We start from the raw sequence: 27905 nt of genomic DNA, 5'->3' as shown, positions 1-27905 counted from the left end.
GGAGTGACACAATTATTTGTCGCTCCTCCAGCGTTGGGAGAGTATATTGTAGACTAGTGTGGAGAAGAGATATCTGACATAATCTCCCAACACTGACGGAGTGACACAATTATGTCAGATCTCTCTTCTCCACACTAGTCCTCTTGTCAACATAATCTCCCCACGCTGAAGGAGCCACAAATACTTGTGTCGCTCCACCAGTGTAGGCAGAATATGTGAGCACTAGAGCCCTCCAACTCCCTACGCTGGTGGAGCGACAAATACTTCTGTCGCTCCGCCAATGCAGGGAAAGTTTAATGGCTCAAAAAGAACCCAATTTTTATCCCCAACTTAAAAAACCTATAAAAAAAAAAAAGACAAATAGATTTTCAAAAACATAACATTTATTAATATATAAAAATTATCAGAAAATATAAATAAAATAAAAAAATACAAAAAAACATTTTTATAATTGCCTAAAAACAGGCCTGGGGGGACTAGAAGAGTGGGGGGTGGAGGGCAGTGCACGGGTTAGGAGCCCTCTGTCCTGTTGCTGTTCTGCAACTGTGGACAAATAAGTGCACGTTGGGGCAAGTGCAACAGTGGGAGTATTTAAAGTGGAGGATGGGGCAGGAGATTGAGTTTGCTGAGCTAGGTTAGAGGGAGTGGTGAAAGAGGTTGGAGGATAGTAATGAGGAGTAGAAGGAGAAAAGTGGTAAGAAAATAGCTCATGGGTTTGGGACTGGGATGGGGGATAGGTGTGGGGTGGGAGATAGGATGTGGGGCGGTGTTGCACTTGCCACAAGGCGCAGTCCATTAGGCTTCTGGCCTCAAACAATTGGTCAGGCGTAAACTGTTCCATCACGGGGACTAACGAATTCAAATAAAGTTGCACCGGACTCATTTGCAACGTCAACACCGTCCCCTCCTGAAGACGACGCAAATTATCCTCCAATCTGGCAACTCTATTTGTGAATCCCATCAAGGACTCGTAAACGAGCCTTGTGAGATCCTCGTAGTCCGCCTGACGGCTCCTACCTGTCCCCTGGCGACGGATGATGGCCTCAAATAATGGGGCTAATTGGGCCATCGTTGCATCACCAGGGGGCGGAGGTAGGGGAACATCGGAGTCCTGACCAGTTCCTTGAGCAGGACGAGAGGGACCCGCGGTGGCCGGCTCATCAAGGACTGCCTCCTGAGGAACTTCGGGTGCCCGAGTAGTGCTTGATGATCTGTAAAGCAAATTAAAAAAATTAAAAAAACACTATTAGCAATTGGATTTCAGTGGAGAGCCTCTGGAATAGAGGTGAGCAAAGCGACTTCTGATGCTACATAAAAAGCTGCATTGCAAAAGAAAATTTCATACAAATACTGTACCATAGATAGAGCCCATACATTCTATTAGTGTACAGAGAAGTTTCTATGTACAGTATGAAAATTTTTTGGGAAAGCAACTTTAGATGTATAATCTGAAGCACGCTTCACTCATCTCTACTCCACAAAATACTATGTGGATGTCCAAGACAGAGTGCCAAATGACAGTCTGCCTGGCCATACACATAGATTGGATAACATAATTCAGAATCTCTATAAATATAATCTCTTACCTTTGCAGCTCTAGGGTTCTTCGTAGGAACCCCAAGGCGGAATGATAGCGAAATTCCTGCCTTGAGGTTCCTCCCGAACCACTCGGGGTCCGAAGTTCCTTGTTGTAATCTTTCTCGTAGCAGTCCCTGATGGACTGCCACTGAACCATGATTGTTGCCCCTGGAAAACAAAATAAAAATAAAAGGTTAGTCTTTAAAATACATGATTTTGTGACATTAAAAATGGTTTACTATTTAATTGATCGAGCCACAACGACAATGAAAATACATTTGTTGTTAAACTATCGGTGGCATTGACCCACATCAACTAGACGGTAAACCACTTCTGAGCAATAAAACATACGTGTATGCAATCTACAAATGAAATAATGTATACTTACGGCACTGCTCCTGTTGTCTGTCTCCGAGGTCCTCCCAATTCGGCACAATTGCCTCACCGATTTCGTGCCAGAGGAACAGAGTTGCGTGATTGTCTGCGTGGCGGCGGTCAGTGTGGTCCCACAACGCTGGACGCGCCTCCACCAGCTGAATAAGGAGCTCGTTATCTATAAAAAAGCCGACCTCCTCCTCCATTCTGGTGGAGATTCTGGAACCCTAAAAAACAAAGAAAAAATAAATAAATTTAAAATACAGTTTGAAAGTTTTTAAATTTAAAATACTTTGATTGCAAATACTCACACGACCCCGACCGCTGCACGCTCCCCGACTTCCTCTGGCAGAGGCTCGAGGACCTCTCTGAGAGGCAACGGGACGAGGTGGCTGTAAAATAGAAAAAAAAAAAAAGATTACAATTATTATAACATACAATAACATGTATTTTTTGGGGGGAAAAATAGAAAAGTAAACACCTACAATTTCCTGTCCTCCACCCCCAATTATCCCCTCTGCAATTTCTTCTTGGCCAGAATGCAACTCCTCCTCAGACGATGACTGCGAGAACAAATAAAAAACATAATTAGAATAATGGCAAAATATTATTATAATCCAACTTGACATACCGTATCATGTCGGCGACGTCGGCGCGGAGGAGTCCTCCCGGCCTCACTTGAAGAAGATATGTCTATTAAAAAAATATATATAACTATATTTGAACTTTACACACGACAAGCAGACCCACAGAAATATTACTTACTCTCCATTTATGGAAATTTAGAATGGCCGGCAGGCAGGCTGGCGTGAAGGATAGCAGGCGGTAAGGCCGGCAAGCTGGCAGGCGGGATTTTATATTTATTTTTTGTATCTAAAAAATCAATACAAGGAATGTAAGTTATATTCTTGTACCTATCCTTTTTCCAGTTGGACCGCGCTGCTCTAGAAGGCAGGAAAAACACCACTTTAGACTCCTTCCAATAATCCGTGGATATAGGGAAGCAAAAGGCCACAGAAAGAAGCAGAGTCTCCACTCATTCACCTCTGTCAGACACCAAAGGATAGCCACAATATTGAAATACCATCACATAAACGGAATAACAGTATTTATTATACTCACAAAAGTGAATAGAACACAAGCAGTATAAAATTGCATACACCCGACCCGGGTTTCGCTTCGAAAAGCTAAGGGCTCTTTCACACCTGCCTTCTTTTCTTCCGGCATAGAGTTCCGTCGTCGGGGCTCTATGCCGGAAGAATCCTGATCAGTTTTATCCTAATGCATTCTGAATGGAGAGAAATCCGTTCAGGATGCATCAGGATGTCTTTAGTTCCGGACCGGAACGTTTTTTGGCCGGAGAAAATACTGCAGCATGCTGCGCTTTTTGCTCCGGCCAAAAATCCTGAACACTTGCCGCAAGGCCGGATCCAGAATTAATGCCCATTGAAAGGCATTAATCCGGATCCGGCCTTAAGCTAAACGTCATTTCGGCGCATTGCCGGATCCGACGTTTAGCTTTTTCTGAATGGTTACCATGGCTGCCAAGACGCTAAAGTCCTGGCAGCCATGGTAAAGTGTAGTGGGGAGCGGGGGGGCAGTATACTTACCGTCCGTGCGGCTCCCCGGGTGCTCCAGAGTGACGTCAGGGCGCCCCACGCGCATGGATGACAGGATCGCATGGACACGTCATCCATGCGCATGGGGCGCCCTGACGTCATTCTGGAGCGCCCCGGGAGCCGCACGGACTGTAAGTATACTGCTCCCCCGCTCCCCACTGCTACTATGGCAACCAGGACTTTAATAGCGTCCTGGGTGCCATAGTAACACTGAACGCATTTTGAAGATGGATCCGTCTGTACCCACTTCACGATTGGGACCTGCAACGCGGAAAAAGGCAACGTACCAGAGACTATTTTATTTATTTATATTCTTGTACCTATGCCTACTACTCCTAGCATCCCCTATGTACTTATACTAACTGCAGTCCCGATGCAATAGTACATAAGGGATGCTAGGAGGAGTAGTCCTAGGTACTGCAACTCCTTGCATCCCCTATGTATTTTACTACCTGCGGTCCCGATGTACTATTGCATAAGGACTGCATGTAGTATAAGCACATAGGAGATGCTAGGAGTTGCAGTACCTAGGACTACTACTCCTAGAATCCCCTATGTACTTATACTACCTGCTGTCCCTATGCAATAGTACATAGGGACCGCAGGTCGTATAAGTACATAGGGGATGCTAGGAGTAGTAGTCCTAGGTACTACCACTCCTAGCATCACCTATGTACTTATAACATACAGCTACTATGTATAAGTACATAGGAGCTGCATATATTTCTTTTTTTTTTTTATTGTTGCACAAAAACAACAACAAAAAAAAAAACTTTATACTTACCTTCAATGGCGTGCTGCCTTCTCCCTCGCAGGCTGGAGCAAAGACGCAAACAGAAAGCTGCGAAACTAGCTCCTCCTATATCCCGGCGGAGGCACAGACCGGAAAACCAGATCCTGCGTTGCGGCAATTTCCGGAACACTTGGTTCCGAATCCGGCACTGTTCTGGCATTTTGTCTGGAAAAAGAACCGCAGCTGTTCTGGCATTTTGTCCAGTCGAATACCGTACAAGGGACGGAACGGAAGACATCCTGATGCAAACTGAACGGGGATTGCTTTCCATTCAGAATGCATTAGGACAAAACGGATGTGTTCTTTTCCGGTATTGAGACCCTTTACCGGATTTCAATACCGGCAAAAAAATAACGCTAGTCTGAAAGTACCCTAAACCGCAAAATCAGGGTAATAAATATTGAGTTTTGTTTGGCTGTTAACCCTCAATGTGTTTAAGAAAATATTTTATTATAATGGAAAATCTGCCAAAAAAGTGACATTTTGAAATTTCCTCTCCATTTTCCTTTAACTCTTGTGGAATACCTAAAGGGTTAAAGTTTGGAAAATCAGTTTTGAGTAACTTGAGGGGTGTAGTTTCTACAATGGGGTCATTTATGGGGGGTTTCCACTGTGCAAGCCCCACAAAGCGACTCCAGACCTGAACTGGTCCTTAAAAATTGCTTCTAAAATTCTAAGGCCCCTTTCACACGAGCGAGTTTTCTGCGTGGGTGCAATGCGTGACGTGAACACATAGCACCCGCACCCGCACATTCATTTCCATGGGTCTGTGTACATGAGCATTTTTTTTTCACAGATCAGTTCTGCGTTGCATGAAAATCGCAGCATGTTCTATAGGCTACATGCACACGAACGTTGTTTGTTTCCGTGTCCGTTCTGTTTTTCTTTGCAGATAGGATACGGACCAATTCATTTCAATGGGTCCGCAAAAAATGTCTGCATCAGTATGTCCGTTCTGTAGCCCTGCAAAAGAAATAGAACATGTCCTATTCTAGCCTGTTTCAGGCATTGTTACAATGGATCTACAAATAAAAAACGGATGGCATACGGATGTCATCAGTTTTTTTTTTTTTTTTGCGGACCGCAAAACACATATGGTCGTGTGCATGAAGCCATATTCTGCGTTTTTCATGCAGCCCTGGCCCCATAGAAATGAATGGAGCTTCAGTGAATAAGCAAGTGCGGACGCAATACGTTTTTCACTGATGGTTGCTAAGAGATAGTGTGCAAACCTTCAGACTTTTATCACATAACGTGACACGTCAGATTTTCAAAAAATGGCCTGGGCAGGAGGGCGAAAACTGGCCCGGGGTGGAAGGGGTTAAGTGCATCCAGCTAGTGACTGGCGCAGATTTCAGTCACTGGAGTAACTAATATCTGCTGGGGCCATCCTCACACCATGGCCATTTACCAGAAAGTGTGACTGCGCTGTAAAAACCCATTGACATACAAAAAAGAAGCAAGAAACGTGGTTTACAAGGACAAAAATCTATAGAGGAGATTTATCAAACCCATTGAAAATGAAAACTGGCTTAGTTGCCCATAGCAACCGATCAGATTCCACTTTTCATTTTGCAAAGGCGCTCTAAAAAAAAATATTAAAAGGTGTAATCTGATTGGTTGCTATGGGCAACTTAAGCAATTTTCCTTTCCATCAGTCTGAGACGAATCTCTCCCACAGTTCCCAAATCTGGGGGTTGATAACCGACACCAATGGCGCACATAATTCTTATTCCCCAGTGCTGGCAGCAAGGAAACCCGATGACACATAAATTATTACTTCTCTCCGTAGAGATAAGACCCCTCAGGAAGGAAGGCTGCACAGCGCTGCCTGTCCGGACACGGCGCCTTATGGAGTCCGCCCCTTCACTTCACTGCAATCTACAATTGGCGCCAGCTCAGCCCTGACTTCTCGGTGACCCTGACCTCCGGACATTCCCGCCCTTACCTCAGACACTCCCCCTTCTCGTCCACCTTAGTGCAGCAGCAGCCAGCCACGCCCCCTTCTCGTGCCGCTCTTGAGAGAAAGCCACGCCCCCACCACGCTGACTACAAACTTTTTCGCGGGGAAACTTTCGCGGGAAATCAGAGTCCAGCGGTAGACACAGCTGTGCGCACTCCAGCTCTGCTTTCGGTCATCATGGATCCCTTTAAGCTACAGGTGAGTGCGGGGCAGAAGCGTCCACTGCCTGACGTTATGGGGGGGTTGATGATCCTGTAGCCGCCTGCACCTGTTTGCATCCTACTTCGGTCAGACCACTGTAGTTAGAGTCACCGCACAATGCATTGACGTCTGTGCAGTCATTCTCCATCCCCCAATGCACTACTAAACTCTCTGGTGGGGAACTACAATTCTGAGATTGCAGGCTGCATTGGGAGTTGTAGTTCTCCACGCAGTCAGGGTGCTTGTAACTCGTCCTGCTTTTTAACTTTTTGCAAAACAAGAGATTCTGAAAATCGCGCGGTGTGACTGCATTGCTGGCTCATGAAGCCGAGCAGAACACGTGGATCTCCGGGCCGGAGGGGAAAGGGTGCATGTCACGTGATTCAGCTGAAAGCGCGCGAAATGCAGTGTGCGGGGCAGAGAGGGTTCTACCCCGCTGTCTGCACTACATCCTGGGTGGATGGGTGCTACTACAACTCCCAGCATGCTGGAAGGCTACATTTATGTTGTGCGATGCCTGTTCTAAGGAGTGGGGGGAAAAAGTTGCAAGCCATTTTTTCACTGCCAACTTTTCACTGAAGTGGCAAAGGCACCAGAAATAGTTAAAAAGTCGCAGAACGGCATTGACTGCAAAACATGCGACTTGTATTAAAAGGGTTGTATGAGATGCACTGCAATCCCATGATGTCACTTCTGAAATCGCCTTCCTGATGTTATCCTGGGGTTAGAACTGCTGCAGGTTACGATGACATCGACCCCTTTAAGTATACCTGCCCGCCAAAACGCTGTATACACGTGCCACAGACCTCTATGGAACCAGCCTATGGATTAATTAGCCACTTCACGTACATTATACGGTTTTACTGTTAAAGCCGCAGTCTGACTGGTTGCCGTGGGCGACTACCCCACTTTTTGCACCTGTTTTGAGTCATCTTCACGCTTATCTAAATGGACCAAAATGCGTCATGATTGTGGCATGGCCCTTTTCAGGACATTACATGGAGGTGATGTTCTAGTACACAGTGCCTCACAGGAATCGCAGAGCACCTCCATGTCCAAGCCCTTAGACAAGGGCCAATATGTGCCGCTGGAGCGTCAGTCCTGGGGCTTTATTAATAAGGCTCTGTCAGCCCTGGTTGATACAGAGCTCATGCAATATCATCCAGGCACGATGCCAGCTAATCTGTGCTGCTACAGCCTGGGGGGCATGCATTCTGTGCACCCAACTCCTCCTTCAGTAAGCAAAGGAGAGGCATTACCAGTAGGCAGAGGGAGGTGCTCATGCCGCTCTAGAGAGCACTAGTGAGACCTCATTTAGCGTATTGTGCGCAGTACTGGAGACCATATCTCCAGAAGGATATTGATACTCTAGAGAGAGTTCAGAGAAGAGCTACTAAACTGGCACATGGATTGCAGGATAAAACTTACCAGGAAAGATTAAAGGACCTTAACATGTATAGCTTGGAAGAAAGACGAGACAGAGGGGATATGATAGAAACTTTTAAATACATAAAGGGAATCAACAAGGTAAAAGAGGAGAGAATATTTAAAAGAAGAAAAACTGCTACAAGAGGACATAGTTTTAAATTAGAGGGGCAAAGGTTTAAAAGTAATATCAGGAAGTATTACTTTACTGAGAGAGTAGTGGATGCATGGAATAGCCTTCCTGCAGAAGTGGTAGCTGCAAATACAGTGGAGGAGTTTAAGCATGCATGGGATAGGCATAAGGCCATCCTTCATATAAGATAGGGCCAGGGGCTCTCCATAGTATTCAGTATATTGGGCAGACTAGATGGGCCAAATGGGTCTTATCTGCTGACATTCTATGTTTCTATGAGATATTCTAGCTGCTCCAGTGTCAGTCCGATGGATATTAGTCTACATTCACACTCACGTTTGGTGCGGATCCGTTCAGATAATACACCCTTCTGCATCTGTTCAGAACGGATCCGTTTGTATTATCTGTAACATAGCCAAGACGGATCCGTATTGAACACCATTGAAAGTCAATGGCGGACGGATCCGTTTTCTGTTGTGCCAAATTGTCATAGAAAACGGGTCCGTCCCCATTGACTTACATTGTGTGTCAGAACCGATCCGTTTGGCTCAGTTTCGACAGACGCCAAAACGCTGCAAGCGAAATGGAGGCGGAACAGAGGCAATCTGATGCATTCTGAGCGGATCCTTTTCCATTCAGAATGCATTAGGGCAAAACTGATCCGTTTTGGACCGCGTGTGAGAGCCCTGAACGGATCTCAAAAACTGAAAGCCAAAACCCCAGTGTGACAGTAGCCTAAACTATGTCATGTTGGCATCAGATGCGAGTTCTCGATCAAATTCCTTCCATCTGTACAGCTGAAAGTTCACGCTGAATATAATCAAAGCAGTGAGATACGCCATACTGTCTTAGCAAGGATTTATATGCGTACAAGAGCAGAAAATCAGATTGTGGGAAGTGAAGAATTGCGGTTATTCTGCGTTAAACACTGTTATTGCAGCAGTAAGTGATCTGCTTCCTGTACTGGAGATTGCTGTTATCAGGAGAGGGCCTAGTGCTAAAGTCGTCAGGATTATATTAAATGGCGTTGGCCGGGATCGGACAAAAACTGGCAGATCCCACTCGCCTGTCAGAGAATCCCGAGACCAACGTCCTCCCTGGATCAGTCTGACATGCACATGACCACTGGCGGTCAGTCTATGTGGTGACCAGTACGTATGGCATGCTCCAGGCATGTAACAGAGATTAGGCGAGGGGATCAGTGTCGCTGTGAGGAGTAAGTCTACTTTCGCACTGGCGTTTTGGTTTCCGTTCTAGCACACAATGTAAGTCAATGGGGACGGATCCGTTTTCTCCGACACAATAGAAAACGGATCCGTCCTTCATTGACTTTCAATGGTGGTCAAGACAGATCCGTCTTGGCTACAAACTGATCCATTCTGTACGGCTGTAGATGGTTGTATTATCTGAACGGATCCGTCCATGACTGATCTGCACAAAAAGGGAGTGTGAAAGTAGCTTAAGGCACTGTTCACACTACCATTGAGCCTTCTACACTGACCAGTCCATTGTATAATGGATACCACCAAAACATGACAACCCTCAAAATGTGTACAATGGTGGATGCCCGTGCGGACCGCATGCACCACAAGAACATCTTACACAAAATGATACATTGTGCAGATGAAAAAATATATACACAATTCACTGCAAAAAATGCAGCAAAATGATACGCAACTGACAATACTAGCTAATTCCTCAGGCCGATGTTAAAAGCTGAGAACTTTGCCAATATCTTCCAGTCAGGAACATATCGGAGCCCCTCATGCACCACGTCACGGTGTCTCCGCACGCATGGGGTCCTACTCACAGCTTTATTTTACCTCACAATGCATTTGTGATACCACTATGGCGGCATGCGAGAGCCTGGCTGTGAGTTAATTGCACTGTTTACACACCATGGGCAGGTTTAGTGGTAGGACCCCATGTGTGCTGAGACACCGTGACGTGGTGCATGAGGGGCTCCGATATGTTCCTGACTGGACGATATTGGCAAAGTTCTCAGCTTTTAACATCGGCCTGAGGAATTAGCTAGTATTGTCAGTTGCGTATCATTTTGGTGCATTTTTTGCAGTGAGAAGTGAATGGGTCTTGCATGAGAAAAGGGAGGCATCCGCATGCAATTAATGCGTTTTTCACTGGTTGCTAGGGGATTTAGATTTTTCTTCATGTTTAAAACGCATCAAAACTGATTGCATCAGTGCTGAAAAAATGCACACACTGAACGCAGTCGCAAAAAAAACGGAACCATCAGGTTTTCCCTGAGCAGATCCTGACACAATCCGTATTGCTCATGTGAAAGAGGCCTTACCAAATAATGACCTGTTCCTAATGTACTTTGTATCAATTCTGCGTAAAAGATATATATATATTATTCTATATCACTATCGCACTGCAAGGAACTGCTCTGGATCTGTCCAGTAGGAGGCGCAGTCTTTAGAATTTTTGCACTATTGGTCTATGGTTAAAAATATTGTCCCTGCTTTATCCTTTTGCAGCGTGCTGAACTTCCAAAACCTAAGAATTTTCAGAAGTTTCGGAATGTGAAATTAATTTCCATGGAGACCTCATCCTCCTCAGATGACAGTTGTGACAGTTTTGGCTCTGATAATTTTGCAAACACAGTAAGTGTGGTTAGAAGCATGCTCGGGAACTGCGCTTTCCATGTTGGAAATGCAAGTAATGTGTTGTGCTTGATTAGAACCTGCATGCTTCTGCTAACATTTCTATAGAGTGCCTATGAATATACACCATCTCCTGTAATTTCATTTTACCTTTTGCTAGCAGGTCTAGGTAGTAATTGTTGAGTAGATTATCTACTTATTCTCCCCTTTGAAATGTCACCTGACCTAAGATGCTTGATGATTGCCATAACTGCTCGGAAATGGTTATTAAACCTCTGCCATTTTCCTGGTAACAAAAGCTATTCTTTTATAGTGCACTTGTAAATGTGATTTTTCACTCTGAGCATTTTATGGAAAATTACTAAGCTAAAAGTGTATACTCTTAATTTTTTTTTTTTTTTACCCTCTCTCTCGATCAGAAAAACACGTTTAGAAAAGGGACAAGCAAAGAACTGGCCAGAATATTCTCTCAGGATTCGGATGCAGAATCATTTTGCGGGTTTTCAGAAAATGATATGGTGAGTAGTTGGGGGCAAGGTGGCAATATTTTTTCACGCCCGCTGTTTCCCGTTCACTATTCCTGCATGGTATGCTAATGAATAGCATCGGAACAGGGAGGAGGAGACTGTCCTGTTTCTCAATGGGCGTCTCCTTCTCCCCGGCTGTGTCACAGACAGTCCAATCACAGATGAGAGCGTCGCAGCCAGGAGAAAAAAAAAAACTCACCTTCTCCCATTGAGAAACAGGACAGTCTCCTCCTCCCTGTTCCGATGCTATTCATTAGCATATCAGGCGGGAATAGTGAACGCGGGCACAGTGGGCCCCAGACAAACTAGTGAGCATTATTACATCCGTGCACTATGCCCTACATATCCTGCTAGTTATTTCATAATGTCTGGACCCATGAAAGGTCCTCTAAGTTACTGCCTGATGGTTGTCTACGCTTCAGTGATTCGATCTTCAGATCATAGATCTGAAGTTAATTAGTTAACTTCACTTTTAATGCTGTATTGGCTCAGTGTAGGCAAAGTTCTAATAATTGCCCCAAAGTCACGTGAGCCTTCAGGGCAATACGAACTTTGCCTACACGGAGCCTATACATTTTAATGCTGTATGGAAAGAGCATTAAAAATGAAGTTTTTGAACTTATCAACTTTTTTTTCCTTTTGAATAAAGAAAATCGAATCTGATTCCGAGGGTGAGAGGCCTAAAATGCTTAGAAGGTCCACAAGAGGTCAAGCCAAAAAGAATAGATCGCTGAAAGTAGCTCTGAAGTTTCCAGCAAAAAAGAGTCCAAGCATAAGTGCACCAAAGAAGGGAAATCAGAAGGTGGCAAAGAAAAAAGAAAAGGAAGAGTCTGATGTGTCAGACAACGAGAGCGGTCCCAATTTTTTAGAGAAACGTGCCTTGAACATAAAGCAGAACAAAGAGATGGTATGTGAAGTGTTTGGTTATGTGTCCGTGCACAGTGTATGAGAAATGCCAAAACTGTGGAGACTTGGTTAGATATCTGTATTGGCTACAGATTTTCTATAAAATAAACCATTATTTAAAGGGTGTTTCCAGGACAAATATTGATCACCCACCCACAATTTGAGTATGTGTGTCCAGCACCCCACTGGTCAGCTTTCAGGTTACAGAAGTAAACAGCCTAATGGAGCTCCATACACTATGTAGAGGCAGTTCTCCGCTACTGCGACTGATCTTCCTGTTCAAGTGAATGAGAGCTAAAAGCACCCTAAAGGGTTTTTTCTCGTCTTATAAAATGACTGCATGTTCTAGCATAGTTTAGCACTGCACCTCCTCGTCACAGTTTTCCCTGCACAGTGGTGCCTTGGGGCCCCAGTGAAAATTTTGAAGGTTATGCAGCACTAAACTACTCAGTTGGAGAAAAAGACCGTCTCTTAATTTTCTTTCAAGTCATCATTGCAAAATAACAGACTATATAGTTTTTTGTTGTGTTTTTTTTTTTTTTTCTTTCTTTCACGATAAGACAATGAAATCATATTTTTCAGCTTGCAAAGTTGATGGCAGAACTCAAAAACATACCTGAATTCCTGTCCACCCCGAATCCATTCTCTTCTACCATGGTAAGTAGCGGCAATCTGGGTATTGATAGGTACTAGCCTTGTACCAATGGTCTTACCACAAGGGCGTTGTGATGAGGGTGGGCAGAAAGAGATAAGAACTACAAAAAGAAGGGAATGGAGGGGAAATACTTTTGATATTCTGATTTCAGTATTTGAACAATTTATTTCAGAAAATAAAACGTACTCCCAAAACTCCACGTACTCCTGGACAAACAAGAAGGAATCCCGAAAGAACCTCGCGACCTCATACCAGATCCAGATCTCTCATTGATGGTCCTCCCAGCCCCACCCCAGATGATGATGATGAAGATGATGACCGCTACTATTTGATTAGAAAAAGAAAGATGGATGAGGAGTCTGATGTAAGTTCACCCACCCCCTGCCAAGTATAAGTGGTCAAAATGCGCAGTAGGTAGATGTAATGACTTCAGTCTGTTGTGTGTTACAATCTTGTATGTTTCATATTTCTTTTATCATGCCAAGCCCACAATGTAGGTAGCAGCTCATTTCCTTTTGTAGCACAGCCATTTCCAATAGCAGTACACTCGCTTTTTCACTTTATCAACTTCCTAAATTCTAATCCTTATATGTTGTAGTGCCGTTTTTAGAGAGTGTGAAAGTATTTTATATAGAGTAAAAAATGAAACCTGAAACTAGGAGGAGTCACTTGTAGAAAAGGATTTGGGTGTACTTGTAGATCATAGGCTAAATTAACAGCACAACGTCAATTGTCTGCCTCTAAGGCCAGCTGAATATTGTAATTTATTAAACAAAGCATTGACTCGCGGGGCAGGGGTGTAATATTACCACTTTACAAAGCGTTCATGCGGCCTCATCTGAAATATGCAGTACAGTTCTGGGCACCAGTGCATAGAAAGGATGCCCCGGAGCTGGAAAAGTACAAAGAGCAACTAAATGGATAAGGGAGATGGAGGGTCTTAGTTTGAAGGAAATGCCAGGGGAGGTAAAAAAGAACTGGATCGCACATCCACAATACCATGATTTGATCTCATTAAACTCGCTTCTCAGCGCCATATTGAAGTGTACAGCCCCCCCATACTGCATGCTGTACAAAAGGCATTAGTGTACATTTTGATCAAAAGGCATAAGCCCACTCACCATGCTAAGGTCGCCTCTTTGAGTGGGACCTACTCTGACAAAAAGGCGCATCGCAATGCGGTGACAAAGCGGCACTGCTCTAGTAGGCGGCAGGACCATAGTTATAAGGAAAGATTAAGAGTTAAATTTATTTTGTCTTGAAGAGGGTTCTAAGGGGTGACGTGATTCATTTAAACAAATCTATAAAAGCTGTGACTCTGGAATAGTCATCTCAGGAGGTGGTCACAGATGGAACAGTTGATGGCTTGAAAAAAGGCTTTGATTTTTTATTAAATTTTTTATATTTTTTTTTTACTACAGAATAACATGAATGCTTATGTACCGGTAAACGTGTCCTACTTCCCTTAATTAAAATCCTCTCCCATCCCTGGATTATTATTATTATTATTATTATTATTATTATTATTTTTTTTTAACTATAATATCTTATCATCCAGCTTATTATGTTCTATTCCAGGAAGAAAATTATGTGCCGAGGTACCGCCGCCATAGTTCCACGACCCTTCCTCATATTATCCGACCAGTTGAGGACATAACAGAAGAGGAACTGGATGGCATCTGTTTCAACGCACGAGAAAAAGTCTACAACAGAGTAACAGTAAGTGTATTCTTTGTAATGAGTTGCATTATGATTAGCAGATTTTTCACTCTATATAAGACGAACCTAGGTTTTAGAGGAGGAAATTTGGAAAACAATACATTTCATCAGAAAACCCATCTTAATCCAACTTCAGATAAGACCTTGGGTCAGACAAAAGAACCTGCCAGTCCTGCTCCGGTCAGTGCTGCCACCTGAGAGATTCAGCGCACTCTTCCTGCAGCTCTCTTCTGTTACCTGACGTTGCACAGCATTAGGTCATAGTGCATGTAAGTGTGCACCATGTCCTGACGCTGTCTGCAGTCGGACACAGAACAGCGCCAGCAAAAGACCAGTGAGTGGTGAGTACAGCCCAGCACCAGGAGTATTATATTTACCACTCCCTGGTCCTACTGAGTACTAATGAGCATTTCCGTAACACAAGCGCTAGTATTCGCTTCATAAGACGCACTGCCATTTTCCCCTACTTTGGGATGAAAAAGTGAGTCTTATCGAGCAATAAACATGGCATATAAATGTCAATTTTTTATTTTTTTTTGTCGCTTTACTGATCTTCTGTTTATTCTGCCATTAATAAATAGTCTACCTGATAATGTTTTGTCCGTTGCTAGCCATAATATAATACACTTTTTAATTAGTTTGACAGATCTTGCTCATCTTCACTTTGCACATGGTGCAGTTCAGTATTTTAATGTCTCACTAGTGCACATACCTATGGATCTAACTTTGTTTTAACGTAGGGTTCAACCTGCCATCAGTGTCGCCAAAAGACTATAGACACAAAGACAAACTGCCGAAATCCTGATTGCAACGGTGTGAGGGGCCAATTCTGTGGCCCTTGTCTAAAGAATCGATATGGAGAGGATGTGAAGACTGCGTTATTAGACCCAGTAAGTGTGCATTTAAATATATATATATATATATATATATATATCACTAGCTGTTTTGTTTTTTTTGTACACTTTACATTTTTCTCTTTTCAGGAATGGATGTGCCCACCATGCAGAGGGATCTGTAACTGCAGTTTCTGCCGACAGCGCAATGGCAGGTGTGCCACTGGTGTTTTGGTCTACCTAGCCAAATACCATGGATATGACAACGTACATGCATATCTAAACAGGTATTGTTTGACTCTAGCATTCCAATTTATTTTTTTTTTCAGTTCCAAATGATTATTTTATTTTTAAATAAAAATTAAAATATTCTGTTTGCTCCTCTGCAGCTTGAAGCGTGAATTGGAAATGGAAGACTGAAAATATTTTAAAAAGCATCACGACTATGGATGGACGCTTCTTTAGGAAACAGATTCTGAAGTGGTGGTGGTGGCTAATTTAAAATAGGCTGTTTTATCACACGGACACAGTATTTTGGGGAAAATGCTACTTTTTGACTATAATGTATGTTAGCAAAATTACAACAGGAGAAGAGTAATGTATAGTAGAATGTAAATGTGAAATACTCTGCACACAACAATCCATAACTTTTTATGTCTGAAGCTGAAAAATTAGACAGTTCTGGTATGAAACTTAAAAAAATATATTAAAAAATGGGTCAGTTTAACTGTTGAGATACCCTTTGATAAAGAGGGCCCATAGAATATTGTAAAAAGTGTTTTATAAGTGTATATAGACTAAATGAAAGTTTGTTTTGATAGATTAAAAAGCAGACAAAAGCCGCTGTTTTTATTAGTGTTTTTGTGTCATTGCATTTTATATGCTCTGTAAACAGTAGAATTATAATATAATATAATACAGGTCTTTCCATTGGACAGGTCGGCAGGTGAATAATGGATGTGGTAGAATGAAAATGTGTTAACACTGGTCTAATGCTATCCAACTACCATTTATTTCAGACTGTAAGACACACCTAGGATATAGAGGAGGAAAATAAGGGGGGAAATTCTCATCAGCCTCCCCAATCTCCATCAAACAAAAATATGAAATAACCAAACTAACCTCTTGCTTAAGACTGTGCCAACGTTCACCGCTCCCTGGTCTTCTGCTGGCCTAGTGTTGCACTGTGACCCGATGTCAGTGTCAGGTCATAGTGCACGAAGGTATGCTCTATGACCTGACACTGTACGCAGTCAGTGCATTGCAGTGCGGAAGATTTATTTCAAAGGCGACCTGCCAGCTCTCCTGACATGTCTATCTTGTGCTCTGTGCACACAGCCTTTTAAGCAACATACATTTCTGGTAAACATGTAAAGATATTCCATAGCAAACAATGTCATTATGGGCTCTCCCGGGATGGTATCCATTGGCATACCCTTTGAGGAATGGGCAACATATGCCTAGACAAGAGCATGTGTTGAATACGTTGCATGGAAGTGTATTTAAGGCAGGCAGTGTTCCTAACTTTATACCACTGAATGGCTTTGATACATTCTTCATTTAATGCTTCGTAAATACTTGCATTTCACCCTGAGAGAAATCGGGGGCACCAAAATTCTGCTTTGTGTCATCCTTCTATTATTCCTCCTGGAAATGTATGAAGATTGGGGTATGTTAACACCCTGTTGTCAATTTATATATGCTCCATGCTTCCATGAAGAATACCAGGATTGTCACTATACATATTCCGAAGTTTTTTTTCTTTTAATATAATTAATATTTTCCTCCCAAACAGAAAATTGTATTTTTATGTTGGGACTGAACCAAGTAAAGCAAATATTAGATAAATTGATACTAACTTTTTACCTGTTTTGTATTTGCTGGGTTATAACAGTTTATCCAGTGATCGTTTCCCACCAGTTCATGTTTAAATAAATAAATTAGTTTTTCCATGTGTATCGTTAATGTGTTTTTTTATTTTTTATAAATTGTACATCAATCCAGGCTGACAAAAATTGAATTTTTTTTCCATTTTATCCACCACGATGGCTACACATGAGGTTGACCTCTATAGGGGCAAGAACAGAGTTTAAAAGGCCACCACCCTGTTTCCTGTCCCTATGGAGCTCCTCACAGAGAGACCTCCCGATGGGAGGCGGTGATTTTATGCCTATTTTATTTTTTAGATGCCTTTTTAAGATGAGAGGGTTACTTCCTTCCCCTCTGCCTTCCTGCAGTTCCTACTAAAGCTGGGCAGAGGACATATACGGGAGTAGATTCTCGTTCCTGAATAGCAAGGACGGTGAATTCAACCTGCCGCAGCCTCCACTGTGTCTTCCTGCTCCGGAGATTTGTCTGCTCCTGATGCCTCTGCAAGCCAGATGGATACCGCAGACCCACCCTCGGCTACTCTTATCGTGACTTCCTCTGTAGGGAAAATATCTGTGACCTTGCATATTTCATGTGCTTTTAAAATATCTTATACCTGGTTGCTCCTCTTTTATAGAGGGTGAAAGAGCCCAAAGTTAAATCTAAATACACAAGATGCACAACTCATGCAAAAAGACTCCCTGAAAAGTCCTTAGGCCTCTTTCACACGGGTGTCATGTTTTTGGCAGAGCATCTAGGAGCAAATGAGCCCCCCCCGCCGCTCTCAGAGGCTCATTTGCATATAATACAAGTTAAAATTACACGTAAACGGGGGCATACTTAAAGAAATGCAGAGTTAAATACAGGTGACATTTTCACATCTGCCATCCTTTTTAATAGTGAAAGGGTGTAAAAGAAGAGCAACCATCTATCCTAGTTAAAGCTATGATTCAAAGTGAAATAAAATCCTCCTTGGATTCCCTCAAGTCTGTCCCTCCTATGCCTCCTGCCAAAAAATCCAGAATGTCTGTTCCATCCTCCTTGGATGCAGAGGACATGGATGAGGAGGCTTCCACCTCTAGACAAAATATAGAAGTATTGTCTGAGGGGGGAAATCATGGAAGACGAAAATAAATTTATTTTCTTCTAAGGATATTGAGGAGTTACTGGGGGCTGTGAGAGCTACTATGGGCATTGACGATAGTTCAGTCAGTCAGTTCAAGTTTAGATGTTTGGGGGACTTAAAGCAAAAATATCCAAAGTGTTTCCTTTGGAAAACTTTGGATTAAATATTAAAGACATGATTCTGGATGAGTGGACTGATCCAGAAAGAAGACAAGAGTCTCTAAAGTTTAAAAACAGGTTAAAGAAAGAAAAAATCTTTAATGTGACCCCAAAGATTGACGTTCAGGTGGCAAAAGTTGTCAAAAAAATAAACTTCCCTGCCATTTGAGGATTTGTCACAACTAAAGGATCCAATGTAGAAGAAGGCAGATGCTCTACTGAGGAAATGCTGGGAAGCCTCCATGTTTGGCGTTAAGACCAACATAGCGGCAACTTCTGTGGCCAGGGCCATGTATTTTTGGCTTAACGAATTAGAGAACCACATAAAAACAAAACTAGAGAAGAAATCCCAAACTCCAACCCCCTTAAGTCTGCCACAGCTTTTCTGGCTGATGCCTCCGCAATATCGGTCAGATTTGCTGTTAAAGATGCAGCACTTTCAAATTCGGTGAGAAAGGCACTTTGGGTGAAGTCTTGGGGGGTGACAGGACCTCCAAAGCTAAACTGTGCTCTATTGCGTTTTCTGGCGAATATGTTTTTGGGCCAGTTCTAGATGCAATCCTAGAGAAGGCTGCTGACAGACAAAAATGGTTCTTCTGGTATATCTTCCGCCCCAAGGGTGTTCACATAGCTGATAATAGAAATGATTTCCCCTCTCAGACTAGAGGGCTTAACATTTTTTCCCTATTTAGACGACTTCCTCATAGGAAATTCAGAGCTGGAAATGTCCAGACAGAACAATTGCGTGTTACAAAAAATCTCAGAATTGGGCCGGTTGATAAACGTGAAAAAAAAATTGCCTAGTACCAGCGACAAAAAGGAAGTTCTTAGGGGTAATGCTAGATTTAATTACCCAGACTTCATCTCTCCCACAAGAAAAGTTGGAATCTTTCAGGGAGAAAATAAGGAATTTTCTGTCTCAGAAACAGTGCTCTATCAGAGGGGCCATGAGCATCCTGGGAATGATGACATCATGCATTACAGCCGTAGCATGGTGTCAGGCTCACACCAGGTTAAAGCAAACCTGGATTCTAGGGAAATGGGACAGAAAACAGTCCGCCCTAGACAAAAAGATAAATTGTCCCTTACCACGTAAAGTCAAATTTGAACTGGTGGAAGAAAACGGAAAATCTGTCAAAAGGCGTAGCCTGGCTAACTGTTCCAGAAATTCTAATTATGACAGACGCAAGTGGCATTGGATTGGAAGGGGGGGGGGCAAAAGTGGCCTCAAGCTGGCAGGGCAAGTTAAGCGCAGATCATCAAACTACAAGCAGTCTGGGAAACCCTGAAAGTATCTCAAGTCATTATTCAAAAAGCATCTGAATATATTTCTAAAACACCAGGGGAGGCACAAGATCTCTAAGCTTGAAGGGACTGGCAGAAAAAATAATCTGGCCAGAAAATAATGTCCTTTCAATTACAGCAATCCATCTCGGGTTCAGAAAACATAGAAGCCGATTATTTTGGCAAAAAAACATTAGACCCAGGGAGTGGTCTCTTAAGTCAAGAAATTTTTCAGAAGATTTCCAAAAGATTGGGAGTACCTCAAATAGACCTATTCGCTTAAAAAACAAATGCGAAAGTAAGGCGGTTTTGTTCCTTAAATCCCAGAGAAGAACCATGGGCTGTCGACGCTTTCTCCGTCAGGTGGACTTGGAACCTCGCGTACGCCTTTCCTCCCTGGGCCCTAATCCCTCGGGTCTTGCAGAAGATATTAACGGACACAGTAACGGTGATATTAGTGGTCCCCTGCTGGCCCAAGAGAAGCTGGTTCTCCATCCTAAAGGAGATGGCTGTGGAAGAACCGTGGAAAATAACATTTCAGAAAGACATTCTATCGCAGGGCCCAATCCATCATCAGGACCCCAGCCTGTTCAAGCTATCAGTCTGAATCCTGAAAGCGAAATCTTAAAAAGTAAAGGGCTTTCGGAAGAAGTCATTAATACTTTGAAATATAGCAGGAAGAAAGTCACCTCTGCTATATATCTCAAAATCTGGAAAAGATACTCTAGTTGGCTAGGGGAAGTCTCCGCGAATAGGTCACCCCATGTATCCAGAAAATTGTAGATTTTCTCCAGAGGGGGTTGGGTATCGGCCTTAGACCTAGTATGCTAAAGGTCCAGATCTCCGCCTTGGGGGCTTTCTATGACATGGACTTAGCCAACCATAGATGGATAAAAAGATTTATAAGAGCTGCCTCCAGACTAAGACTATCTCTAACCCCAAGGGTTCCCCAGTGGGATTTAAACTTGGTCTTGAGAGGACTAATGAAGCCTCCGTTTACTCCTTTATCGCTAGACGCCTGGGAGAAATTCAGGCCCTCTCCTGCTGAGAACCCTACCTTTTCAATTTTTCCGTACAGAATAGTACTGAGATTAGATCCGGGTTTTCTTCCAAAAGTGGTCTCAAATGTCCATAGAGATCAGGAAATCATCCTACCTTCCTTTTCTAGAGACCCACAAAATTCAACTAAAGTACAGTTCCAGCTCCTGGACGTAAGAGATACAATTATGCAGTACCTGACAGCTACTAAAGAATTTAGGAAGGACGACAACCTCCTTATTCAATTTGCTGGTCAAAATAAGAGGAAAAAAGCTTCCAGGGCCTCCATTGGTCGTTGGATTAAAACCACAATATTCTGCTGTTACCCAATGGCAGGTCTTACTTGTCCTGCTAACGTTAGAGCCCATTTCACTAGGGCAATAGTGTCTTCTTGGGCGGAAAAAGCTGGCGTTTCCCTTGACAGGATTTGTAGAGCTGCTACCTGGTCAAGTATATACATTCATAAAGCATTATCGAATAGATCTCTCTGCTTCTACAGACCTGACCTTTGACCAGAAAGTTCTGCAAGCTGTTGCCCCGCCTACCAAGTAATCTGGTAGTTCTCATGTGTAGCCGTCATGGTGGATGAAATGGAAAACCGTAATTAGACTTACCGGTAATTCTGTTTCCTTGAATTCACCATGACGGCTTGGATATTCCCTCCCTTAGTTGATCAGATATCGAGTATGAACAAATATTAAAAAAAAAATAATATAAAATATAATATAGGTTTGCACCCACTTTAGTAATTTGTAAACACTGAGGGTGAAAGTGGGTGGTGGCCTTTTAAACTGTGTTCCTGCCCCTATTGAGGTCAAGGGGACAATCTCATGTGTAGCCGTCATGGTGGATTCAAGGAAACAGAATTACCGGTAAGTCTAATTACGTTTTTTGTTTTTGTTTTACCACAATGAAAAAGAATGACTGTTCAGAGAGAAGTCCTCCCTCCCTGGAGCGCTCTTGGTAGGAAGCTACACACATACTGTTTTGTGAGGGTTTTGTTCATAATCTATTTTCAGAATACATAATTAAAATGGAGACAGCTGGCTATGATTTTGATGCAGGATGATATATAAAAGGCATATAATATTCAAGTTGTTTAGATAATCACTGTTCCTGCAGCGACGGAATCGTAGCAGTGGTTGTTTATGTCTGTGATTAAATTTTTATAGTCCTTTAAACAGCTGCATAGTGAGCGTATTATACGCAGACTGACAATTGTATAGCTCAATGCTGAACTTTCTCAGTTTTTATAATTTAATAATTGGCATTGAACATGCTGTGGTCAAACAGGTACACGTAGCTCATCATCCCAGAGCCTTACCCTAATTCAAGCAAAAAGATGTACGTGCTCCACTTTTATATGCTTTTATAAGGTTATTTTTACATTACACTTAACAATAAAGCCACACCAGCAAGAATCCATTTTGAAGGTCTTTCTTTGGTCTTCAAGTGAAATGCCCAAACGTAGGTTGATCCTCTTATTTTCGTCTTGTAAATGGGGCACTCGTACATGTTCCTTGTGTCTTGTCTGTCATTAGGAATAGCTCTCACAAAAATCACCGGCATCATGGGATTGGGAGTCTTTAAACGGGCTTCAATAATGTGTCCTCCCTGCACATCCCACTGTGCCCCTGCATAGAACACAACACAATTAAAAAACTATTTCTGCTATCGGCAATAGTTTAATGCAAGTAGCTAGACTACTTTTACAGTCGATATTTTACATCGGTATTTGTAAGGCCTGCCAGTATCTGTCAAGTAGATCCAGCTGTCGGATCTGTGCATGCAATGGTTGTTGTCCAAACAAAACCTGGCATTTACGCTGGAACGCGGCCGGATCACCGCCTGACCCAGTCCCAGTCAAGGAGGTTACAGTGTGGAAAACTAGAGAAGGTGGGGGGAAAATGATACATGGCTCTTTAGTGTCACTACTACTCTTAGTCCCTACACTAGGTATAAAAGCATCTAGCTAGAGAGTAGAAAAATGTTTCTAGACTACTATGGTAAGGGTTGTCAAAGCTGGACAACCCCTTTAATGTGATTTGCATATGATTTTTTATATATATATATATAGATATATATTATAGATAGATATTTTATGTGTTTTAGTCTTCTCCAAAATGCACTACTAGGTTAGGTAGGCCATGTCAGGATAGTCAGTGCAAGTGATTGCAATTACTCCAAGACTGAGCAATCACAAATACCATATGATGAGTGACATGTTATGTTAAGCAAGGATATATACACACATTGAAAGTCAATGGAGGACGGATCCGTTTTCTATTGTGCCATATTGTCAGTGAAAACGGATCCGTCCCCATTGACTTACATTGTGGATCAGTTTGGCTCAGTTTCGTCAGACTGACAGCAAAACGCTGCTTGTCCGCCTCCAAAGCGGAACGGATCCAAACTGATGCATTCTGATCCGTTTTGGACCGCTTGTGAGATCCCTGAACGGATCTCACAAACAAACTAAAACGCCAGTGTGAAAGTAGCCTTACATGTGGATTTTCAGTACAGTACCAGCTAGGTAGATAAGATATCAGTAATCAATCAGAGAAATAAAGGAAAATTCTCCAGCATCCGTCAGTATTGCTTCAATCTTCACCACCCTCCACCACAGGTTAACATGTTTCAAACTTGGAAGTTCTTAATCATAACCTAGTACTAGGTTATGATTAAGAACTTCCAAGTTTGAAACATGTTAACCTGTGGTGGAGATTGAAGAATGTACTGTTATGCCCATCTACTGTACAATAAAGACGACCAATACTGACGGATGCTGGAGAATTTTCCTTTATTTCTCTGAAGGTAGATAAGATACTCAAATAGTATGTACACAGTGCTGAAACTTTCTGCGCCAGAAATGGACCAGCGTTGCAGATTTTGGAATATGCAGATTGTCAATGCACATTTACCCTTTGCAATGTAAAGGATGGGATCTGGGGAAATTCTGCAAGTAAGGCCCCTTGCAGACGAGCGTTTGTCAGGCTGTGAGTGCGCAGCGAAGCTCCCGGCCTGAACTCCCAGCACTGACGGGGGTCACATAGCATTATATTGATTTATGATGCTGTAAACCTTACAGTTCTGGAATTTATTGGATAACACTGACATAATGCTGCCAGTGTTAGCCAATACATTCCAGAACTGTAAGGGTTACAGCATCATAAATCAGTATAATGCTATGTGTCCCCCGTCGGTGCTGGGAGTTCAGGCCGGGAGCTGTACTGCGGACTCACAGCATGACGACGCTCGTCTGCAAGGGGCCTAAAGCCTCATTTACACGTCAGTGATTTTGAGCCAAAACCAGGATTGGAGCCTTCACAGCGATAAGGGAAATATCTGCACTTGTTCTGTGTTTAGATCCACACCTGGTTTTGGCTCACAATTACTGATGAAAATCACTGACATGTGAATGAGGCATAACACATGCAGAAATGCAGCGAAAACTGCATAAAGTATACTGCCGTATACATGTACCCTGTGTTCACCTTGAGTATGCAGCCCTAAACCTTATTCACAGATCTGTGACAAGAGGGTCAATGGTTCATCCATGTTCGGAATGTCCATTTTTTTCCCACTCTGTGTGTCATCCGTATTCCACGGACACTGCTCAGCTGAAAATTAATTTCCAGAGCATCTCCTACTAATGGTCCATGAAAGCCACTACCAGAACACGGATGGCATTTGTGTTCTGTCCGTGGTTTTTATGAACGCATAGTCTTCAATGGGCGTGATTGGTTCATATCATGGACCAAAATACTGCATGTCAGTGGAAAAATACTGATATGGGAATAAATACATTAAAATCAATGTGTACGTGTACTGTCAGTGGAGAACATGGACAATAAATATGCATGATTCATTGACGTGTGAATAAGGCCTTAAATGGCCCTCTATAGTATGTTTGCTTTCCCTTATGTTCTAACCAGCAGCAAAATAATGGGGTATTTTTTTTGTCCTGTGTGGACTTGGACAGATGGTTTCATTAGCTTGTGGATTTATTGCCATGATTCTTTTTTTACTTCTTTATTCTGAGGGTTTTAGGCATCATGTAAGCAGTTGCAGAGGCAGCTCATTGAGCCTTACGGCAATTATGCCCTGCAAATAAAGAAGAGTTTCTGAGCCTGTGGAAACAACCCAGTGGGGTTTGAGCAGTAAGGCACCCTGTAATTTCAAGATTGTTAATACTCAGATGGTAGAAACATCTCAGAGCCGAGTGTTCTACCCAATCAGGATTCCGTTGACTACTAAAGCCCCTTTCACACGAGCAAGTATTCTGCGCCTGGTGCAATGCGTGATGCGAACACATTGTGCCCGCACTGAATCCGGACCCATTCATTTCAATGGGTTTGTGTACATGATCGTTGGTTTTCACGCATCACTTGTGCATTGCGTGAAAATCACAGCATGTTCTATATTCTGAGATTTTCATGCAACGCTGGCCCCATAGAGGTGAATAAGGCTGCGTGAAAACCGCATCTGCAAGAAAGTGCGGATGCGAGGCATTTTTCACGGATGGTTGCCAAGAGATTTTGTTTGTATACCTTTTTATCACGCGCGTGCAAAACGCATTAAATCGCATTGCACCCGCGTGATAAAACTGAACGCGATCGCAGGCAAAACTGAATGAACTTGCTTGCGAAATCGTGCATTATTCACTGAACGCATCTGGACCTATTCCGCTCACGCTCGTCTGCAAGGGGCTTAATAACTCCACTAGGTTAAGAATTGCACCTGGAGGGGCATAGAGCCAGTGTATTCCTAAGGAAGTGGGAAACATCATGATGTGGACATAATTGTACCTGGCCCTTCTGTCTGCTGTACTTGTTTGAGGCTTCCTCAAAATTGTTGCTGACCAACAGAGTCAAGGTGTGGCAGTTCCAGGAGAATGGTTTCTGAAATTAGAGATCTCAGGCAGATTGCCAAGTTCTGGGGAGTACCAAAGATTTATTTTAGGGCAATCTGGTTTAGTGCCAAGATGTAAACATTCCTTTCCCTTTCCTTTATCATGAGGACCCTGTCCATTCCTTGGAGGTTCAGGCTGGTCTACGTTTTCCCTCTGGTTTCCTAGGGTATTGAAGAAAATCAGGCTAGACCAGGCCACGGTACAGCCATCATACCATTCGAGATAAAGAAGTAATGGTTCCCAAATCAGGCAGATAAGTTGAGGTTGTTACTGAGACTCCCCCCAGTGCAGACCCTGGGTGTCTAGGGCACTCAGCTCTGCCAAGATCTGGAAATATTGAGCCTGAAGGTTGACCATCCTCTGTTTCTATCTAGAGGCCTATCTGATGTAGGCACTGAACTCTGCCAAGACCTGAAGAGGTACAGTCTGACAGCCTCAAGATTGACCAGCCTCTATTACTATCCAGAGGCCCTCTAAATCAGTCATGAAGACCTTGCCACACTTTGGGTCTAAATCTACCAAAAGCTCATATTTCTGAAATCATATTAAATGAGTCAAGGGTGTAACTGGAGACTTTGCCTCCAGTAGACTATATGTCTAAAGGCCCTATTACACTGGCAGATAATCGCCAAGATCATCGCTAACAAGTGTTCCTATGAATGTTCATTAGCAATGATCTGGCAGTGTAATACTGCCACCAATTGCGTGATGAAAGCGCAAATGCTTGTTCATCAGGTAATCTGAGTCTCACCATATTTAAAAATAACCGTTTGCCGGCTGGAGATCGTGCTGTGTAATCAGCACTCTGCTCCCAGCAAACAATGAATCAGTATGGTGACGAGCGATTTGCGATCGCTAGTACTTAAACTGAGAAGGAGAGGAGATTGCTGCATGTAATAGCATCAGTCTCCTCCACTAGCGAGCAGGCGATTGCCTTGAAGGAACACTTCCTTCCTGACAATTGTCTGCTACATCTGCAGGTGTAATATGACCTTTAGACACTAAGCTCTGCCAAGACCTGAAGAAGTTCAGTGTCATAGCATGAAGGTTGATCAGCCTCTGTTACTATCTAGAGGCCTCTCTGATTCAGTCATGAAGACCTTGCCAAACTCTGGTTTTAAATCCATGGAAAAGTCAGATGGGCCAGATGAGTCAAATATCTGAAGACTTCCCCGAAAGCAAATTGTGTGTGTCTAGGGCACTCAGCTCTGCCAGGACCTGGGGATACTCAACCAGACAGCCACTATAGTAAACTAGTAGCCTCTTAGATATAGTCATGAAGTTTATCCTTGTCACAAGAGTCCATGATGAAAAGGTTCCTGGACCATATTCAGAATCTGTGTCAAAATAGGACTTTGCCTTAGTCCTAAAAGTTTTGCAAGCACCTCCCATTGAACCGCTGGATGAGGTCCGACATACAGACCTAGCCTAAAGAGTTTATTCACTGTACATCTAGCTATGACATCTGCCATGAGAAGAGAGAGAGATCCTAGTCTTATCAGTAGATCTGTACTTCAGATTCCTTCCTGACAAGGTATTATCAGATTTTATTCCAAAGGATTGTTCTTTGGTCACTATAATCATGGCTTCTCCTTCCAGTGTCTGTTATGAGCTTTCCTCCACTGAAGAATATAATCTCCATTCCCTAAATCTTTTGGGATCTCCTGTGATCTGTTTACTAAAGAGACAAGGAAGGTTGAGAATTTATTACTTAAATTCAGAAAAGAATAATGAGCTTAATAGCCACCATACATACCCTGGATAGATATTTTATGTCTGCCATTAGACTGGTACACTTTGTTCAGAATTCAGATCTTCCTAATTCTGTTAGAGCCCCTTTTAGAGCAGTGTCCACCTATTGGGATGATGAAGTCTGACCCTGCTGGATCAGATGTTTTGTGAGTAGCATGGAGCTCGCACTGTATGTTGAATTAACAGTTCACAGAAGAGACTGCTTTCTGGCCATCTATTTGGGTTCCACCACACAAGAGGGCCCTCTCTATGGGGGTATTTGTTAATTCCCCATTTTTTGTACTGCTGGTTAGAGCGTAAGGGAAGCATTGATTTCTAACGTTAGTCTGTTTTCCTTTAGTCCTAACAGCAGCATAAGCTTCCCTCCCTAAATATGTTACATAGGATAGGAGGGGCTAGGTATTCTCATATAGGC

General features: G+C 42.9%; 3 protein-coding genes across 4 annotated transcripts in view; 1 reads left to right on the top strand and 2 right to left on the bottom strand.

Annotated features, from left to right (window-relative positions):
• Nucleotides 1–445: 445 nt before the first annotated feature.
• LOC121008814 lies at nt 446–6164 on the bottom strand. Its single transcript, XM_040441509.1, has 8 exons — nt 6138–6164; nt 2719–2826; nt 2585–2646; nt 2439–2516; nt 2265–2345; nt 1967–2180; nt 1587–1746; nt 446–1211 (listed from the first exon to the last, which is right to left on the bottom strand). Exons 2-8 carry the CDS (start codon nt 2723–2725, stop codon nt 446–448), a joined length of 1368 nt encoding a protein of 455 aa, XP_040297443.1. The 5' UTR covers nt 2726–2826; nt 6138–6164.
• A 252-nt stretch (nt 6165–6416) lies between these two features.
• Nucleotides 6417–17304, top strand: CDCA7 (cell division cycle associated 7). Of its 2 annotated transcripts, XM_040441935.1 has the most exons (10): nt 6417–6526; nt 10586–10711; nt 11131–11229; nt 11888–12145; nt 12727–12801; nt 12972–13163; nt 14378–14518; nt 15259–15408; nt 15502–15638; nt 15741–17304. In XM_040441935.1, exons 1-10 carry the CDS (start codon nt 6506–6508, stop codon nt 15769–15771), a joined length of 1230 nt encoding a protein of 409 aa, XP_040297869.1. In that variant the 5' UTR covers nt 6417–6505; the 3' UTR covers nt 15772–17304. The 2 variants fall into 2 exon arrangements, with proteins under 2 accessions (XP_040297869.1, XP_040297870.1); XM_040441936.1 differs by lacking the exon at nt 6417–6526 and having other exon boundaries at nt 10591–10715.
• A 4905-nt stretch (nt 17305–22209) lies between these two features.
• The window catches only part of LOC121008813 (dynein heavy chain 11, axonemal-like), a 489011-nt gene continuing 483315 nt past the window's right edge, over nt 22210–27905 (bottom strand). The window contains exon 82 of the mRNA XM_040441508.1: nt 22210–22460. Within this exon, the coding sequence (XP_040297442.1) occupies nt 22210–22460 (251 nt within the window). The remainder of the gene's footprint in view (nt 22461–27905) is intronic.

Source organism: Bufo bufo, chromosome 7 (genome assembly GCF_905171765.1).
Source record: "Bufo bufo chromosome 7, aBufBuf1.1, whole genome shotgun sequence".
NCBI lineage: Eukaryota > Metazoa > Chordata > Amphibia > Anura > Bufonidae > Bufo > Bufo bufo.
Note: the sequence above shows the minus strand (reverse complement) of the source record. Positions and strands in the feature narration are given on the sequence as shown.